At 49.2% G+C, this 18,878-nt stretch overlaps 4 protein-coding genes and 1 pseudogene across 4 annotated transcripts; 1 reads left to right on the plus strand and 4 right to left on the minus strand.

Moving 5' to 3' along the window:
- Window positions 1-1,147, minus strand: LOC135381655 (uncharacterized). Its single transcript, XM_064612559.1, has 2 exons — window positions 987-1,147; window positions 1-892 (listed from the first exon to the last, which is right to left on the minus strand). The coding sequence occupies exons 1-2, from the start codon at window positions 1,145-1,147 to the stop codon at window positions 1-3; spliced, it is 1,053 nt and encodes a 350-aa protein (XP_064468629.1).
- A 55-nt stretch (window positions 1,148-1,202) lies between these two features.
- LOC135381671 (uncharacterized) lies at window positions 1,203-2,735 on the minus strand. Its single transcript, XM_064612560.1, has one exon. The coding sequence runs from the start codon at window positions 2,733-2,735 to the stop codon at window positions 1,203-1,205; it is 1,533 nt and encodes a 510-aa protein (XP_064468630.1).
- Window positions 2,736-2,870: 135 nt separating this feature from the next.
- LOC135381687 (uncharacterized) lies at window positions 2,871-3,683 on the minus strand. Its single transcript, XM_064612561.1, has one exon. The coding sequence runs from the start codon at window positions 3,681-3,683 to the stop codon at window positions 2,871-2,873; it is 813 nt and encodes a 270-aa protein (XP_064468631.1).
- Window positions 3,684-3,967: 284 nt separating this feature from the next.
- LOC135381703 (putative nuclease HARBI1) lies at window positions 3,968-4,660 on the plus strand. The gene is made up of 3 exons (XM_064612563.1): window positions 3,968-4,094; window positions 4,152-4,548; window positions 4,657-4,660. Exons 1-3 carry the CDS (start codon window positions 3,968-3,970, stop codon window positions 4,658-4,660), a joined length of 528 nt encoding a protein of 175 aa, XP_064468633.1.
- Window positions 4,661-9,248: 4,588 nt separating this feature from the next.
- Window positions 9,249-18,610, minus strand: LOC135381719 (putative nuclease HARBI1; annotated as a pseudogene).
- Between the last annotated feature and the right edge of the window lie 268 nt (window positions 18,611-18,878).

An 18,878-nucleotide genomic window follows, 5' to 3' on the forward strand; every position in this document is an offset into this window, starting at 1 on the left:
CTAGGGATGGAACCCCCCGTCTGGAGATGAAGCGACGAAAGGCGGCGAGGAAGGTCTGGTTACTCCGCAGGTGAAGAGCGTGATGTAGGCCTTGTGCTCGGTGCCGTCCTCCCTGGAGACATAAAGAGGTCCGGCGAAATCGACTCCTACAGTGTCGAACGGGAGCGAGGGGGTTAGCCTTTCTCTCGGGAGAGGTGCAACCGGTGCAGTTTCTGGACTGAGACGCCTTCGCCTGCATTGGAGGCACGTATGCAGTGTCCGGCGCACGGCTTGACGTCCCTTCGTCACCCAGTAGCTTTGTCGCAGTTCACATAACGTGTCTTGGATCCCGGCATGGTGAAGGCGCATGTGCACGTCCATGATGAGCAGTTCAGTCAGGCGATGCTTGCTGGGAAGGAGGATGGGATGTCGAACACGCTCGGTGTCTTCCATTTGTTGCAGGCGGCCACCGACTCGAAGGGGTGAGCTGCTGTCGAGATACGGGTTCAGCGTAAGAATGCTGGAAGACCTGGGAAGCGGGCGAGAGTTTTTTAGATCAGCGATTTCGGTTGCAAATGTCTCCCCTTGAGTACGCTCTACCCAAAGTCGCTCGGCGGAGAGCAGTTCTTGTGCTGAGAGCGGACCGGTGCGCTTGGCGTCTGGGCGACGTAGGTTGGCAACGTAGCCAAGTACGTAGGCTGTGATTCGTAGGAGACGTCTCAGCGAGCTGTAATCTTCCAGCCGAATCAAAGCATCCTGGCCGCCGGTGGCAACGGGCGAACAAACCAGTTCGGACTCCAAGCTGCTGTCGAGGTCTGCCTCTGGCGAGGCGCTGTGGTCGATTCGGTTCGACAGCCAGGGTGGGCCCTTCCACCATGCATTGTTGTCGATGAGGTCCTGTGCCGAGAGACCTCTGGTAAGAAGGTCGGCGGGGTTGTGGGCACCGTCGCAGTGCCTCCATCGTTCTGCCTCCGCGTCCCCTTTGGCGCTTCCTCCAGCCCGCCAACAGAAACGGGCTGGAGGAAGCGCCAAAGGGGACCCTAGTCATGCGCCACTCTTGGCATTCAGGATGGAAGCTTGTAGCGGAAGGCAACTCGGTAAGCCACAGGAATCGGAGTGCGTCGCGGTCTTCCGGCCTGATTTGAATCTGCAAGTAAGCCTTTCGCATGTCGGCGGTGAGGATAATGGGGTAGGAACGGAAGGTCAGCAGCAGATGAAGTAAGTCACTTGATGTTTGCACCCTTCGACAGGACGTCATTCAGCGAAGGCTGGCCCGGAATATGGGACGAAGCGTCAAATACGATTATTATCCTGGTGGTGACTGCATCCTTGCGTATTACGGCGTGGTGAGGTAGGTAATACAGGTTCCTCGGCGGGTCCGGGCCTGTGACAGGTTCCGCGTGGCCCTCTGTGAAATATTCCCGCATAGTTTGATCGTACTGCTGAAGGACGTCGGACGCCGTGCGGAAACGTCGTAGCTGCGCGTTTAATCTCCTTTCTGCTGTTATCTTGTTGTTGGCTTCTAGAGGGAGTCCAGGCTCTTTTATCATTAAATGGACTTGATATCGGTTTTCCTGGAATTTGATGTCTTCCTCGAAAAGGATGCGGTCGGCTTCTCTTGTGTCTTTGCTGGCGGGAGCTGTGATGCCCAGTGCATCAAGCCGCCACATTTCGGTCGGATCTAGAACAGCGCCTGTTTCGGCGCAGCACAGCAGCGACACAACTGATGACACCCCAACAAGGGAGGAGATGTTGGCGGGCCCTTGGACTGTCCATCCGAAGAGCGTGTCGACCGCAGTCAGGTCGTCGCTTAGTCGAACAATTTTGCCGGATACAAATCGCCAGTAATAATCAGCGCCTACCAGAATGTCGACGTTGTCGACGTTGTCAGAGGGACAAGAAGTCGGCGCGGGTTCTAGGCCATGATCTTGCAAGAGTGCTGCAACAGTGCCGCCTACTGCAGGGCTGAGGGACCTGCAGATCTCTGGGACCGTGAGAGCGTCCAAGTCCTGGGACTCGTGTAGTCCGCTGAGAGAGAGGCTGACCTTAGCGCACATATGACGTGCAGAACGTCGTGTCAAGCCGAAGGAAAAGATCGCCAGATCTTCGGAACCCTGCGCTTCGCACCCTAACCTTCGTGTCAGGTCCTCTGTTACAAAGGTTCGTTGGCTGCCGTTGTCTAATAGTACTCTGACCCAGAGTGTTCCTGCCGGTCCAGAGGCTTCTGCCACAGCGGTCTGCAGGTACCTCACGATGCCCTGTGCAGACGTAGCCATCGACTGAACATCTTGCGAAATCGCTTCCGCGATTCCGACGGCGCTGACGTTACTGCGTGGGCTGGGCTGAATGTCGCAAAGCGACGTAAGGTGCTGCCCATTGCACTTTCCACAGGTCAAGCTTGCGGACGACCGACATTGGCGAGCGTGATGGTAGCGCTTGGCACAGCGAAAGCAACGGCGGGCCGCTAGGAGACGTCGGCGTTTGTCTTCTGGAGCCGTCGGAGCTGGACACGCTCCAACTGAGTGCCCGGTATCACGGCACACGACGCACGGTGCGGGGGGACTACTCGTTTGTGCGTCACGCACAGGCTCCTCTGGAGCTGTGGCAGCGGGAAGAGCCACGGCTGACGGAAGGGGCACACTGTCGCCATTTTCTGGATCCTTATGAACGGGTCGGTGTCGATGGAGCGCGGCCTCCTCCCTGGCTTCAATCTGGATGGCCAAGAACTGAAGAAGGGCGTCCACGTCTTGGCTCATTGTTGATGCTCTAATAGGGGAGTCCCCACTGCTCGCAGCCTCGATCTCCCTTCCTTCTTGGGTCCTCGTCGACGTCCTCGTTGGGGGGTCTCCGCATACGGGGTCTCTGTTCGCAACCTCGGCTTCCCTTCCTTTCTACCGAAACTGAACAAACAGCTCGGCGGGTAAACACCGGGTGACAACCCTGTATAGGATGACGCCGTAGCTGCTTCGAGGGATCGACAGGGCTTCCAGGGCTCGCATGTGCCGGGATACGTCGTCGTACAAGTTCCGCAGGGAACCCACCTCTGTGGCACTGTGTACTGGGCGGGGTGATAGCAATTTATCAATATGCTCCGTTGCTAAAAGATCCGGGCGACCAAATCGTCGCTTGAGGACAGCGATGGCACTCTCATAGTTGTTTCCGGTGAGACCAATTCCATCAATTGCTCGCTTGGCATCGTCCGTGACATACGACAGAAGATATTTGAATTTCTCGATGGCAGCGAGGGAACTGCAGCTGTGGATCGTAGCCTCGAAGTGCTCCCAAAACCGAGCCCAATCTTGCAGCTTGCCTCCGAACTTCGGGATTTGCAGTTTAGGCAATGAAATACTTCGGGAAGTTGGGGCTACATAGGAACCGCCGGTCGTTCCTGCTGTACCAGCCGCTTGCGAGGCGAGCCTAAGCGCTCGCCGGGCTCTGGTAATGGCGGCATCGAGCTCCTGCTCGCGCTCCAGAACTGAGTTCAACTCCTCATCGTACCCGTCGCCGCTTGTTGCTGCCAGGACTTGCTGGTCGTATTCCTGAAGTGTAGCTCTGCCAGCGATGAGGTATTCCAGGTCCACTTCAACATCTTCTGCTGAGAGGGTTGCTGAGGCCAACAGCCCGCGAAGATGGGCGGTGGTGCGGGTGACCGCTGCTCGGGTCCCCGCTCGTTTCCGTTTGAGGTTGTCCAGGTCGTCTGGCATGGCAGAGAGCGGTGCCTCCCGGGTTTCGGCACCAAAGTGTTGGGTATTGCAGTGAGGACGCGACCGCTCGTCTTGCTGCCGTTTCGAAAACTGCTTTATTCTCGTGAACTATAGCCCACTGCCCCATCGCGCGCTCATCCTCTTTCCACGCTCCTCGTCTTTATTCAACAGTGCTGTTTCACCTACAAAATATGGCTCTCGTGTGAGAATGACCTGATTACGCGTGGCAGTAGAAGATGTTTCACAAGCAGTGTCATCATGTGTTTTAGGTGTGTGATTCGTCGATGACAATCACCTCTCTAGGCTGCTCCTTCTCTGGGGGTACGCACGATGCCTACGTTTGGCGGCACAGCGAGCTGCGAGAGGAGCTCCGCAGCACGCATTCATCTAACGTGCGCAAGTATCTGTTGGGTAGGCTCTACTGGAAGTACGATTGGACCGGAACATGATATTCCTCATTTTGCTTAGGTGACAGTGGTTATCCCTTGGAGCCCTGGCTCTTGACTCCTTTGCCAGGCGAACAGGAGCCGTCGACACCGGAAGCGCGGTGCAGCAGTCGACACCGACGTGCACGCAGCACGGTGGAAAGGTGCATCGGCCTCCTTAAGGCTAGGTTCCGGTGTCTGCAGCGCTACAGGGGTCTACACTACAGCCCCCATAGGGCATCCAACATTGTGGTGGCTTGCGCAGTGCTTCATAACATCTGCATGCACTGGCGCGCGCCCCCCGCTGATGCCCAAGGTGAAGATGACCTCGATGACGACGAGGCGAGCGAGGGTTCCACTAGCCATCCTGTGCCCCCTCGCGAAACAGACACTTATGAGGCAGGTGCTGCGGTTCGAGCACAGTTAATTGATGACCTGTGGTGAGTGTAAGCAGCGCTGGCTGCGTCTCTGTCACTTTGTGGTTCTATGAGGTTGGTTTTCTCCTCTTGCTTTGGTCTTTTAAATTAACATGTCTCGTTCTTGCTCAGGTGATGCTGCTTTGCCGGTGTATTTCCATGCTACTCGATCGGCCACCATAGGAACAGCCTGCGTGCTTCGCCGACTGCTAAGGAAACAGGGAGGATATTCTTGTCTGAAGTTGTCTGTGGCATACCCCGGAGAAACCGTCGACATCAAAGCCGTCGTCGGGATTCGAACACGAGACACCTCCCGCGGTCTCGGCGCGGAAGCTTAGCATGCTAAGCACGCATCGTATGCTCAGAGTCGAGAGTTAGCGCATGGCGGATATCTGCTCATTTGCCGTGTCACTCTCTTGAACACCTTGCACGTAAATCAACGTACATAATGACTGCGAACCCTTCATTATCAAACGTTAGATGGATCGAAGCAGTATCTCTGTAACTGCGTCAGCGCGCCTCCCACCTAGGCGCTACTTGCTGGAGTCCAGCGTCATCGGGTAGTTTATTTTGCACAAGACTATGCATTGCACAATGGTGAAAAGCACCCGCATATTATGGGCCATGTCTTCACGCATTCCTTTCATAGTTCAGAGTTGTTCTGATCCCAGAGTCGCGTGCTCCAACCCGACCGAGGGCGCTGGCAGCTCCGTGGCGAGGTACAAGTTGCCCAGCACACCGTCTTCTGCGAGGGACGTTAAACACGGCGCTCCTTGTAGCATTTGCAGGTGGGCAAAATTAAATCACAGACGCGAGCACTGTGACGTCGCTATCATGATTACAGCTGTCCCGCGAAGTAAAGTCACGAATTACCAGTTTGCAGTTATCATACGCGCGTGTCTGTGAAGTCTGCAACGGCAGGCACATGCTGAAGTTGCGGTGAATAGCTGCAGGCTTTGTTGCTACGTGTCTCCCCATAATACATGTCGCTTTATTGCGAATAAAAAAAGGCATTTGAAAACGTCTCATTTCACAATATCAAGAATTCTCGATGCTTTCAAGAACCTCATTGCGTTACTCGTTTTAACATTGCGAACCAAGCTAGAACAACGCACACACAAGGGAAAGAGCACTCGGAAATTTTTAATGGAACAACTGAAACCCCCGAAGATCAGCCCCCACATAAGGAGTCAGCAGACAAAACAATGTAGCTACGGCTTCTATAAGAAACAGGTCCTAACCTGAGAGCGACATGGAACTCTTTCTCTTGATTCCTGCCTGAATGACTTTGGTATTCCTTCTACGGGCTTTTTAATGCACTGAATTTGTCAGACAGTGCCATACAACAGATACTGCGCATACGTATCGCAAATATGAGTGGTAAGACCATACGAGCCCTACTATGTCTGCTTTCAGTAAAACTTTTTGGGGAGCATTTGTTTCGGTCCGGCTGTACGGTTGTTTCGCGGCACAGAAATCGCTCCTCTTTGAACAAAAGAATGCACCGTACAAGATTGAGGGGCGCACTCGCGCTTCCATAGAGGGGGAGCAAAACCAAAATGAACGCTATGTTTTCGTCGCACACCCTGTTTACACTATACAGTCTGCATACATGTCCACGAGCTATATACACAGCCGAAAAGAAACGAAAGACAGATACAGAGTTAACGGGAAGCAGCAACTCAGAAATTTATTTACAATTCAGTATATACAAATACATGGTGTCTCAACCAACATCACCTACAGAAGGCATGCCTATTGCCTCCTCTCCCTCCTTTGCTACGTGGACATATAAAATCAGAAATCGTCTGATTGTGAATCGTGTTCTGCGAAATCAACAACTCGCCACATGATCGCACCCAATTTGAAACTCGAAGGCCTGAATCTGTAGACAAAGAGTGCAACACGCTTTCCAGAAAAGCAGTCTTGCGGAAAATATGGGACCATATTGTTCTTCATTTTGAAGTGTTCCATATGTACTATGCCTACAAGTTGATCGTGCGCTCCTAGCCGAGGACGGCCGTTTCGTCCTACTTGGGACTCTTCAGCCCGGCGCAGGGAAGTAACACAATCTTGGGTTGGGTCTTGAGAGTATGCTCTGTGGCTGCACGTGGCTGTGCCTATGTTTACCAGTTGATCGTGCACTCCCAGCCGAGGACGGCCGTCTCGTCCTACTTGGGACTCTTGAGCTCGGCACTATATACACTATATACATTACATACACTATATACATTATATACACGCCTCCGCGCCGTGATGCGTAATTATGGTCCCTGACGTGGCGTCGTTTCCCTAGCCAGGGCAGCCAGGAAGGCCCGGAACATGGTTTCGTTCTTTAACCATGTGATACAGTGTTAGAGGATACCCAAGACACGTCATAAGTTATGTGATGCAAATGATTACCCGTTGCTAGTGAGCCTCTTGCTGGCGTACAGAGGCGGTGATAGCCGCCGCAACGTTGTCCAGGCCCGCCGCTACCCTCTCCATGGCCTGCGTATGCTACGCGACCGCAGCCATTAATTAATTCATCAATCCCGGCGTGCAGCCGGCGATAAACACACACACAAACACACACACACATCATTACGCACTGCGATGCAAACGATTACCTGCTGCTAATGGACCTCGTGTTGGCGAAAGGAGGCAGTAACTACCGTCCCAATGCCGTCGCGGACCTTTAGGACACGGTCCATTGTGCGGGTGTGCTGCGCGGCCCCAGCCATCAACTCGTCAATGCGAGCGTGCAGTCGACTAGGCTGAGGACGCGGTGGGCTGTCAGGGGAGGCTGCGAAAAGAATGGCCCACGTTAAAAAACGTCCTACATCATTCAGTAGAGTGTGTGTGTTTGTTTCTTATAGTCAGAATAAAAATGACGTGGAAGATCCTAAAAATACTGTCACCTGTCGAGCTATGTCGGGGAGGTTCCACTGACGGTACGGCATGGAGGTACGGCAGAAGCACTGGGCGCCGACGAAGATGACGTGCTCGGACGCGGCTCCGACGACGTACGTGGCGCTTAGGACGTACTGGGCTGCGCTGGGTCAGGCTCGGGACGCCTGCACTGGTTGCGGTAACACATGTAATTACAAAAAATATCGCGTCGATGAAAACCATCAAATACACACCGCTACAAAACGACACTTACGAGGCCGCTGAAGAGACGTCGGTTGGATGAAAAGCTCACCACTCTGCAAGCCCCCAGGAGCTGTAGAGCACGCGCATCAATGTCGGTGAACTCACCAACGGCATCCTCAAACGTCTTGACGTTGCCGGTTCTGGTGCACGCAGCCTTCCAAGTTGAATACTTTAGTTTGATGGTGCGGCGCTTATTAAGCCACACCGTCCGCCACTGCTGCGCCGTGCGGCGGTATGACTGACCCTGGTTGAGGGTGTCAGCCAAGGCTCGCCACTCGGCCTCCAGGCCCCCACCGCCACGCGGATGCCCGGACATATCGTCCGCGGGATTTGCCAAGTGCCTGTTGGCTTCCAGGTATGAGATAAGCGTCTCCATGCGCTCCTGAGACACTTGCGGACCACGGACACGGGGCCTCGTGGCCGCAGCACCAGGTGATGCGCCTTCGCTCGCCATTAGTGGAAAGGAAAATGAAACGAAAACACAAGTTCATTGTTGCCGACGTTGCAAACGCGCTGTCCGCCAGAGCATATAAACAGTCCTCCCGGAATTCGTTGTAAATGTGCCCTGCAATGCCCTATTATAGCTCTGTTTTGCGCAGATAATTGTACATTATTCGCGCATACATTATATGAAAAAAATAGCCGGAGCTCTTTGGCTGCACGTATAGCATATGTCTGTAACTCAAACATCGCCATGCCAGTACTGGACAGCTGTTTCGGCCTTCTTGGACCTCATCAGCAGTACGCAGGCAGGCGACGTTTGAGTGGATGGCGTCAGAAGGTCACGTAACACGTGATTCCTCCCGTCAGGGTGAGATAACTCACTCACTGAAAGCCCAGTGCAAAGCCAGTGAAGTATAAAATGAAAAAAATAGCCGGAGCTCTTTGGCTGCACGTATAGCATATGTCTGTAACTCAAACATCGCCATGCCAGTACTGGACAGCTCCGGCTATTTTTTTTCATTTTATACTTCACTGGCTTTGCACTGGGCTTTCAGTGAGTGAGTTATCTCACCCTGACGGGAGGAATCACGTGTTACGTGACCTTCTGACGCCATCCACTCAAACGTCGCCTGCCTGCGTACTGCTGATGAGGTCCAAGAAGGCCGAAACAGCTGTCCAGTACTGGCATGGCGATGTTTGAGTTACAGACATATGCTATACGTGCAGCCAAAGAGCTCCGGCTATTTTTTTCATTTTATATATATATATATATATATATATAATACAATGCACAGATATTTATGACTCATATATGACTCTAGAGAGCCCTCGTTAACTCCGCTACATCACGGCCACATCAATATTTCGCTGTATGACGAGCTAACCCCTTTCGCAAGGTTCGTGCTGTGTTGGCATGCACATTGGCAGCGTCATATTATGTAGGCACATTGCAGAATCGGTGAATAAATATGTTAACAGACTGTATGTGGTAACAGAAGTGGTGTAAACCATGACAAACACGCGCTCACACTGAACACGAACTTTTACTAGCACGCGAAAAACGAAAACACCATTTAAAGACTACGCACCAACGAACGTTGGAGACCATGCATTCAGTTTCGGTTTCGGGGCCGAAATGGTCACGTTTACCTGAGCGGCATGGCGGCGGCGGCGGCGAGAATGTCCAAGCAACCTTTTGGCGTGAACGGATCATTCGCATTTTGCTATTAAAGTTGTAAGTATTTAAATTGTTGCGCTGTGCTTTATATTTGAGACATGATCCCTATTCTTTTTCGACATACAATATATTCCAATCCGGTACATAGCGCCTCCGCAAATCCCAGATCATATCCACTTATTCACGGATGCTGCTAGGGAAAACTAGGGATAAATTTCCCTAGAAATGGGCGGGCCTTAAGGGCGGAGTATTTTATTGTAGCCCCACCTGGCCCCACCCTAGAGCTCGTGACGTAAAGTAATCGAGGTCGATTACTTTTTACGAGGATAGGGCCCCTGGTGCAATACACGCTCGTACTTGAATAAATTATGTAGGCAGTTTTCATGCTGGTTTTATTAGCCACAGTGTATAACTTGTCCCTATTATTAGGAAATTACTAGTATAGAAATTTCGCCAGTATCACTGATATAACAGAGTAAATTTATTGCCTTTTCACACATTTATTTTCAACATACAGTGAGCTCCCCCCAAAAGGTTGGGGTGGGAATACACATATTGACACACAATATACTTATTTAGAGGGTGACATTTGCAGCTTAAATGCCTTGCTCAAATTCTGAGGGAAAAAGATCGGGCGCTCTTTTCAGATCTGTAACTCGGGGTGAAATCGGGCGCTAGTTGTGCCTCGGGTGTTATTGGGTGATTTTGTTTCTCCTCTTGTCGATTACGCCCTTTCCTAATCTTTCCTAATTTCTTTGTAGGTGACCTACCTGCGCTAACCCTGATGGCATAGTCAAGTGCTGACACGCATGAGTGTATTTCTGGGAAAGTAAGTGACCCATTTTTACATGTGTTAGGCTTGACGACCTTTGTTCGTCTTCAGTGGAAACGTCACTTGAGGATTTCATAGTGAAGTGAATCTGGGGAGAAATCTGGCTTAGCTTACAATTGGTCCGAGGTCCGATCGGGAGGGGGGGGGATAATCAGGCGGGATCGGGTTTAATCTGAAAAAGTCACTCCCTATTTATATTTACAGAAAATGAAGAAAAAAAACATGTACAGAACAGCAGCTGGTGAAATGCATATAAGTACTCAGGTATCCTCTTCCTTGTTTCCTCACACAGCTGCCTAAATAGTCTGTCCCTACGTGACACATCTGTGATGCAGGTTTCGCTGACCCCTGGCATGGTACATTACAGCACCCTTCCACAGGCTCATCTTCTATTGTGACATCCCCCCCCCCCACATCCACACACAAGTTGGGCAACACACAGCACGCAAGGATAAACTGTGTGGCCTTAGCGACAGTCCACATCTCCAAGAGCAGTAGCTGCCTGAATCTGTTCAAGAGCCCAAACGCATGCTCTATTCTTACGCGTGTCTGGCTCAGGCGCAGGTTGAAATTGAGCTGCTGGGGTGTCAGGTTGCCATTGTCTCTATAAGGTGTCAGTATGTATTCCGTCAAAGCGTACGCCGCATCACCTAATGTATGATACCAGTCGGCACAGATACGTGGCAGCTTGCCCACGATAAAGGAACGTCTGAATACTTCTGCATGATGTGTCTTTCCTGTGTGCCCAAGAAATACATCAGGAAACTTACAATCACTGTCACAAATCGCTTGAAGACCGTACATCTTCTTGTAGTGCCTGTTTGTGTCTGTTGAAGCAATCTTGTGCACTGGGCATCTCGTCTCTAAGTACGTGCCACCCACATACCCCAACACATGTGGGAAACCTGAAGTATGAAGAAAAGTCCATTTATTAGTATATCAATTACAGATCTATCACTCGCATCATACTGTAAAAAAAAAAGAAAATCGGTTTTGTCGTTACCCAGCTCCCTAAAGATATAACGCAGACAACACCCAAACGACACATCTGGTGTCAATAAAGAGATAGAGAGAGAGAAAAAAAAACGGGAACAAACTGCAATGGGGCTTCATCATATGAAGTCCATGCACAGAGGATGCTTGTCACCTATCTTGTCACCTTGCTTGTCACCTTGCTTGTCACCTTGCTTGTCACCTATCTTTTCAAACTTTTCACTGCATGCTGCTTTCTCTTCTTCTGTCACAGGAAAGCGTATAACTTATTTGCTGATGCTCTCAAAAAAAGCATGCCACACGCTCGATAGTGTCGTGGATGGTGCTTTCCGCCATGCTGAAAACAAGAGCTACAGCCCGTTCCCTCGATTTGTTTCCTGCAAACCTGAAGCAATTTTGTGTTTTTATAGCGGTTGGAGTACCATAGCAGAGAAACGACGGCACGTGTTACCTTAGGCGTGTTAGCTTAGCTCAATTGGTAGAGCCCTGGACCGGTAATCCAGAAGATGTGGGTTCGAGTCCTACAGCTGGCTAACCTTTTCAGTGACTTTCATCTTTCATCGCTAATTTCTTAGGCAACTTGAGGCCTTGTATGTGATTGTCCCTTCCATGTTGTTCCAGCCTCAGAACATCAGTTCTCCCATGTTCAAAAGAAAGACATCCTTGCCCACCATAACCTTGAATGATATCACTTTCTGCCCTGATTTTTGAAAACTGGAGGCGTAGACTTTTTGTGCCATTTATGTTGTTCATAATTGCCACTAAAAAGGGCGTGCGCCCTCCCCCCCTTTCAACAAATCAGGGCAGATAACGATATCATTTGAGATTATGGCTGGCAAGGAGCGTGCTGTGCGGCGAGGTTCATTCTTAAGAACGTAGGCTGAGTTACCTCAGGCTAAAAACGAAGTAAACCGAGGGTTGTTATAATGTTCTCTACGAAAAAAAATAGAAAAACCGCTCATGGAGGCGGCACATTCCACACTTCCGGTATCTGCGTCGTCAGATAGGACAAGGCCTTTGTTTGTGTTTCCTTTCTTTTTCTCTCACTCTCGTCTTCCTTTTGGCAGCTGTAGGCTTCCTTGTACGCAATTTTTGTCGTCCCCCAAGTTCTGTTTCCATTTCAGGCTGCGAAAATAACACCCATTTCCTGAGCAGGATGTAACAGGGTGTGAGTGAACTACACAACTGAACTTCACCGCATAGCACGCTGTGTGCCAACCATTGCCACAAATGATAGGGCAATCGCTTCTTATTCGAAGAGAGAGGGAGGCGAACACCTTTTTCCGTCAATTATTATTCGAATTTACACAAAAAGGTGTACGCCCAACCCCCCCCCTCTCTCTCTCACTAACTCAGAGACTGTAACCCTACCAACCATGGCAATAGATGGCGTCGTGCTATGTGGTGAAGTTAAGTTTTCAGAATGTAGAGAGTACAGTATGCTACCGTAATGTTGCACCTGAAAAGCACATCTGTGATACACAGTGTTGCTGCGTCAACAACAACAAAGAAAATACAGTTATGTTATTTGAGAACCGTAAGGATGTGCCTGCTTCCAGCCCATGACAACCTGCTCACAATTCACTTTCCTGATCCGATATTCTGCGCTGCTGTGGGTCTGAACCCGAACCGAACCAATATACCCGAACCCAAACCGAACCGAAAACGAAACGTTTCCAATCCCTGACTTGCAGTGCTAGAGAGGAGTGTGTGCAGTGTACCTCAGATTTTTTTCAATGTCTACATGTCTGTCGCCCACAGACACCTATGAAGATGAAGAAAGGCTTGCATGGTGATGATATCCTATCATCGGACCAAGGTACTGACACACCAGTGGCTGTACGCATATTTCCGTTTTTAGCAGGCACAGAGGGTGTGTGACTAGCTAAGTGCTACATTCCTCTGTAGAAACGGGAAACGCAAACGGAGACTACGGCTGTTTACAGACAATGCCAGTGAAAGCAGCGATGACCTATTTGCTACCCAGGAACAGAGTCATCCTCATTCACCTCCTTCTCCTGCTCCACCCGCTCCTGCTCCACCTGCTCAAACTCTCTTTCTTCTCAACAGTTACCAGGTGCAGTAAGGCGTTAATTGCTGTTGCCTCTGCAATGCAGTTCAGTGTCCTGTAAATATGTGCACCTTTATTGCAGGCCCGAGCAGAGACAACGGCCCGAGAAAATCACAAGTGAATATAAGTTAATTATTGTTTCTCTATACAAAGCAGATCATTGGTTGTCTGCGGCGACGGCTTCAGAGCATTTTGTCACATGAACAGGAACTGTACAATGTCTTGCTAACTGGAGTTTTAACAGCTACAATATCTACTGCTCTTGTAGATCATGTACAAACGGCTCTGTATAGCTACGCCCGTGAAGTTTTAAGCACAACACAGTACTTTTCTTATATTCATGCTTAGGGCTATGACGCTGGCTGGGGTCATTTCTTCTCAAGACGACGAGGCCGCAGACCAAGACTTCTCTCTACTGTTGGCACTGCGCACAATCAGACAATAATGCGGGGATTGTGCTCTAGACCACATATAGGCATCAATTCTGTTGCAGTTCTGAAAATGTTTTTGCAGACAGTTTGTTCGTTAGGTCTCCTATTCAGTCACTGCTTTCAATCAATGTACGGGAAAACTTCATTAACAAGTGAACATGGGGGAACGTTATCTTCTTCATTAGCAAGTATTGTGATTCCAATGCAGAGGAAGGTAACTCTGGTGTTTGGCTTGTCTCTGAAATTTCTGGCGACCGGTGTGCTCCCACACGACAAAGGTAACAGAGATTTTACCTGCTGACATAAGCTAGATTGGCTTAGTTGCCTTTTTCAACTTAAGTATCTTGCCCTAGTGCATTTGAAGCTTGGTGTATATATGAATGTGGTGATATTGTGAAAGTATGTGATATTGTGTCACTATTAACTTCAGTTACACGTCTGTCGTACAGACAAGAGACAAGCCAGCTGGAGGAGAAACCGAATGATAGGCGACCCTGAGCGATAGGCGCTGAAACACTCAGCACAAGCCGTACTGTTGGGTGTTCCTCTCCTGTCTCTCGGGCCTACCTATCACGGAAACCAGTGGTCGTTTGTGTGATGTGCACTTCGCACTGGTGAATCACTTTCACTCCAGGCTTGATAACACAGAGTAAGGGTCACTAAGCAATCATGACATGAACGTCCACCATGACATTAGGCATTCCGCCATAATTTCTTTGTAACATTGCCTGATTTAGCAACACTGAACTAAGTTTGTTTGACGAAGGGAGTTGCCTCAGGACAGGAGCCGCCGATATTTCGAACAGAGACTGTTCTTCTTCTGGGCCAAGAGAAGAAGAACAGTCCCTGTTCGAAATATCGGCGGCTCCTGTCCTGAGGCAACTCCCTTCGTACTTCTCTACCCGTTCGCTCGATTTCAGCCCATCTAAGCTTGTTTTAGTTATATACCTACGATTAGCTACTGCAAGTCACACCGATACTGCTGCCACGGATTGCGCAGCCGTAAACTCTTCAGTGAGTTGCTGCCTCAATATCAGCAAAATATTACATCGTAAATAAAGTAGACATATGCTTAGACTTCTACAGCAAAAATTAATAGTTGCTTGCGCCCTTTGCTTTCTCAGGAGATGTTTACTCTTTCTGCAAAGTGTGCTGCCGAGGCTATGAACTAAGTCCACCAGAGTGGGTTCAGCGAACTCGCTTATGCGGAAGTGGGCTTTCTGACTAGTTACAATAACGGATCTTGTGTGAGGCTGCAAGGACACCAAATGTCCATGAGACAAGTACGTGGCCTTGTATCTAAGGTGACATCAACCAAGGCAAGGTAAGTGTTACCCTAGTGTTATCCACTAGCTGTAGTATACCATTATCAATTTCCTCAGATACTGCAGGTGCCATCCTCCACGACATCAAGCAGCAGAATATTGTACCGATGAAAATTGTAAAACAGAAAGGCACCCCAGCATCAAAGGTGATGATGGAAGACCTCCCACTATGTACAGAGGAAGATGTCAGGAGCTTGGAATCCCGGCTTGAAGCTAAAGAGTTACACTCGGATCTGTTAGGCATCCGCATGAAAAGGAGGCACAAGCCATGCAGTAGTGTCAAGCTATCTGCATATTGCTGAACTCAAATAGAATGTTTTTGATGGCTCTGTTACAATGCTTGCTGAAGTGATATTGATATGACTCATAATTCACCTTGCAGGCCGCTGCGTTCTCGTTTGTTGGAGGCAACCAACTAAGGCAAAAAGTAGCAGCCATGATGATGCGCCTTCTATCAGACAGTCTAGGACAGCAGTACAGCTTCTTTGGTGCGCAAGGCAAAAGACCCTTCTGCAGTCTGAACATGTATGACGTTCTCAAAGGTTAGTCTAAGATCATTACAATAGTATTTCTTGTATGATGAAATGAGTTGGACCGCTATATCTTCACAGTATCTGAATCTTCACTACATGTGTACTTAACTATTAACTATGTATTATGTGTTGTTCTCGGTAAGCATCTGACCACATGTATACTGTATTATTTAATGTTTTTTTTTTTTAACACTGCCACTGCCATGCTGGTTCATGTTTATAAAAATATGTGAAAACGGGGAGAAAGTAACTTACTGGGCCCGTTCTATTAATGCGGGCTCCTATGATGCTTGCTACTCATGGAAAAATGATGCTGTGGCTCCTTCCAAATTTTGTTGAGCCACTACTTGAAAGAGCTTTGCAGACGGAATGAGGTCAGGAATGCCCTGTATTGAACACATTTTTCCTGTGACTTGAAAAAATATTTCACGTTATTTTTCAATTCAGAACGTCAAAGTGGGCCAGAAAAATACCTATGAAGCCCCAAATCCTGCCAGTAATGGCGGTACCGGATGGTACCAAATTTGGCACTTCGTGCAACTAGTGGTCAATATATTGCACAAACATTCCTTCCTGTGCAACTCTATGCCTATTCATGAGACACGTCTATGACTAAGTGAAAGACATGGACATTCTATGCACGGAAAGATTATGCAATTATTATTGGGACCTGTTTACATCTGTATCTACATATTGTGAAATGTGAAAAAGCACTTGTTATTTTTGTTCTTCTGCAACAAGCAGCGATGCACCATGTACTTGCTTCCGATAGAGGATTTGAGCTTGCAGTCGGGGTGCTTGCATTTCTGCCTTCCTTCAGGAAGCTCGGGCCAGTGTCCAACACCATCTGTCCGAACGTCGAAAGATGGAACTGAACCTCAGGGACCACGGTGCTTCTTCTCATCCAACTTACTGTCCATGGTGTGACGACTACGCTCCCAAGGGGAGGACGCAGGCACAACTACAATATGTGTGGGACCGAACACCAAGAAGGAGAAAGCACACAAACAATGGCGAACGTAATAATAATAGTTTAATATGTACAGCAGCAGGATGCTGACGTCGCGTGCAAGGGATGAGCCAATAAGGATCTATTATACAGAACATACACAGGGAGTGCCACGGAACGCTTGTCAATGTATGAGGAGAGCTCACCGATGTAGTACAGTTCGTAGAGGGCCTCGGAGATCACATAAGGAGGTCTTCTCCCAAGAAAGCGACCCAGATCGCAGCGTCCACTTTACACATTGCCCGATGATCCGTCGCTGTTTCAAGGAGGATTCGCAGCGTCTTTTGTCGACGCTCTGCCAGCTGCCTCGTGGGTGATTCTTGGAATCGTCACAAGAGACGACTTAAGTGACTCCGCTAAGTGATTCCGAGAATGTCCAAGCCGTAGAAATTGGTGTAAGAACCGGACGTCACAATGGAGTCTAAGGTCCTCCGACGTAGGCGCTTTCGGGCTACATTTTTGCTTGCAAAAAATGAGGCCATCAGCAACTTCAGCCTTGATGCATGCCACGCTGAGGATATCATTCTTGTCACTTCTCGCTTCCTCTTGCACTCTTCGGTAGAGCAGCCATGCTGCAACAACAGTCAAGCGCAGCATGTGGGTAAACAGTCGGAAGTACCACTTTTTGCAGCGCACTTGAACTCTGTATAGGCCAAAGAGTGAGTCCAGTAAATCCACTCCTCCCATGTGCTTGTTGTATTGAGTGATTACACTAGGGCAGCTGGCCGCAACTGTTTCTTTTTCTTTCCTGGACCACCTCTTTACTGTCGTTAGTGGTTGTGATCCAACGAAAGTGGACAGCATGTTGAGATGCTTGTTGTCATACTAAGACTCGCAGGCCATTTCAACACCGTCTACGGTCGCAACGACTTCATCACAGGCACTCTTTCAAGTCGTTTCTCCTCTCTCAAGCTGTCGGGAAGACATTGTCATATGCATCAGTTGTGAGCCAACAATCCAATTGCGACCCCGGTCTTTCTGCAGTCGATTGTGCTGCTTGGATCTGTATTGCACTTAGTCGAGTTTGAGCAAGCCTGCCTGCAAACCCCCATAAGCCCATTCCATGGCATACACGTTCTGCACCATCTTCCTTACTAAGGGCAAGCCCTTAGAGCATGGTTGGCCACAGCTCTGGATTGGCTCTGGAGGGTCCGTCTTGAAGGTTCGATCGGGGTGCATAGAAGTATTTCGACGATCATGCTCACTGCCCAGTTACGGATAAATCTTTCACGAAGAGCGTTGTCACCGGCGTCGATAATTCTGCAGTCCTTGACGTTTCGTTCATGTGTATACGTTAAGTCACAAACACCCTCTTGTAGACTAACATTGATCATACACTGGTTGCATTTACGTTCCGACGCTTGTCACAGTTTGCTGAACACAAAGGATGCACGCTTGAAGATTTCAACGTTTGACGTCCTTTTTGAAATGTCTATAACCTGGCATTGGGTCTTGAACCTGTGGGTTCAGTGAAAATCAGAATGGGAAGAAACATTTAGTCGGAAAAGGTTAAGACGGGCGCGAGTGGTGGGACGACTTTGATACGCCGTTTCTCGAGAATGAGTACGGCGCCGTGAAGGTTCCTCGTAGAGCTTATGGCCAATGCGGTTCAGCGTTGTGAGGATAACTTGAGGTCTGCAGATGCCCGAGGCCGCTGGGTACCATGAACTTGTGTGCGTGAAAAAGCAGCTATTAGCTGCTTGTCTTGGAGATATTTCTCCGCGCAAGTCCAGTAGATTTACAATCGTCGTTGGAAATCTGTGAGGGTCCAAAACTGGACGTAAATCAATCTTCTCAAGCGCCGCGCGAGATCGTCATTGATGCCACCAAGTACTTAATCTCCTTCAATTTATGTAAGCACTCCACTCCCTCCGTTCCCTCTTCGATCCGTCTACGTAAGGTACGTACTTCACAGTTTCATGGCTTGACGCTGCAAGAGCAAGAGCTGTGGAGGTTGTAGAGGCTTTCGCTGTTCAGACGCTCAGTATCTGAAGTTGCATAAAAATAAGCCATATCCCCGCAATAACAATAATACGGATTACGATACCTGTTCGATGTCGCGGTAGACTTGAAGGTGTGAAACGAAACGATTGAAAGCAAGACATCCTTCTCCAGGTCACCGAGGCTCTTGATCATTCTAGGATTCATGGATTTGGTTTGCTTACATTTTCATCTTAAGAGGACATACCACCCCCTGTTTTCTATGTGAACTTTGCATAGGTTTTGTGGCTGAACTACGAGACAGATCGGATTGCGGAAACTTTCATTGGAAAGGTGACGTCAAGATCTCTTAACTCTGGGAACTGAAATATCGCTCTAGCGTTGTAATTTTTTTTTAAAGAAAAAGAAACGAATTTTGTCGCTACCCAGCTTCAAAAAATCCAAATAAATAAATGAAAGCAAA

The sequence above is a fragment of the Ornithodoros turicata genome, chromosome 1 (genome assembly GCF_037126465.1).
Source record: "Ornithodoros turicata isolate Travis chromosome 1, ASM3712646v1, whole genome shotgun sequence".
NCBI classification, from domain to species: Eukaryota; Metazoa; Arthropoda; class Arachnida; order Ixodida; family Argasidae; genus Ornithodoros; species Ornithodoros turicata.

Excerpts from the sequence above, each read along its gene's own strand:
- LOC135381655 (XM_064612559.1), bottom strand. The coding sequence starts at position 1,147 with ATGCGAAAGGCTTACTTGCAGATTCAAATCAGGCCGGAAGACCGCGAC. Across the intron at positions 893-986 it reads GCTTCCTCCAGCCCGTTTCT|AGGTCTCTCGGCACAGGACC; the intron begins GTTGGCGGGCTG and ends CCTTCTTACCAG.
- LOC135381671 (XM_064612560.1), bottom strand. The coding sequence starts at position 2,735 with ATGAGCCAAGACGTGGACGCCCTTCTTCAGTTCTTGGCCATCCAGATT.
- LOC135381687 (XM_064612561.1), bottom strand. The coding sequence starts at position 3,683 with ATGCCAGACGACCTGGACAACCTCAAACGGAAACGAGCGGGGACCCGA.
- LOC135381703 (XM_064612563.1), top strand. The coding sequence starts at position 3,968 with ATGACAATCACCTCTCTAGGCTGCTCCTTCTCTGGGGGTACGCACGAT. Across the intron at positions 4,095-4,151 it reads CGTGCGCAAGTATCTGTTGG|GTGACAGTGGTTATCCCTTG; the intron begins GTAGGCTCTACT and ends CATTTTGCTTAG.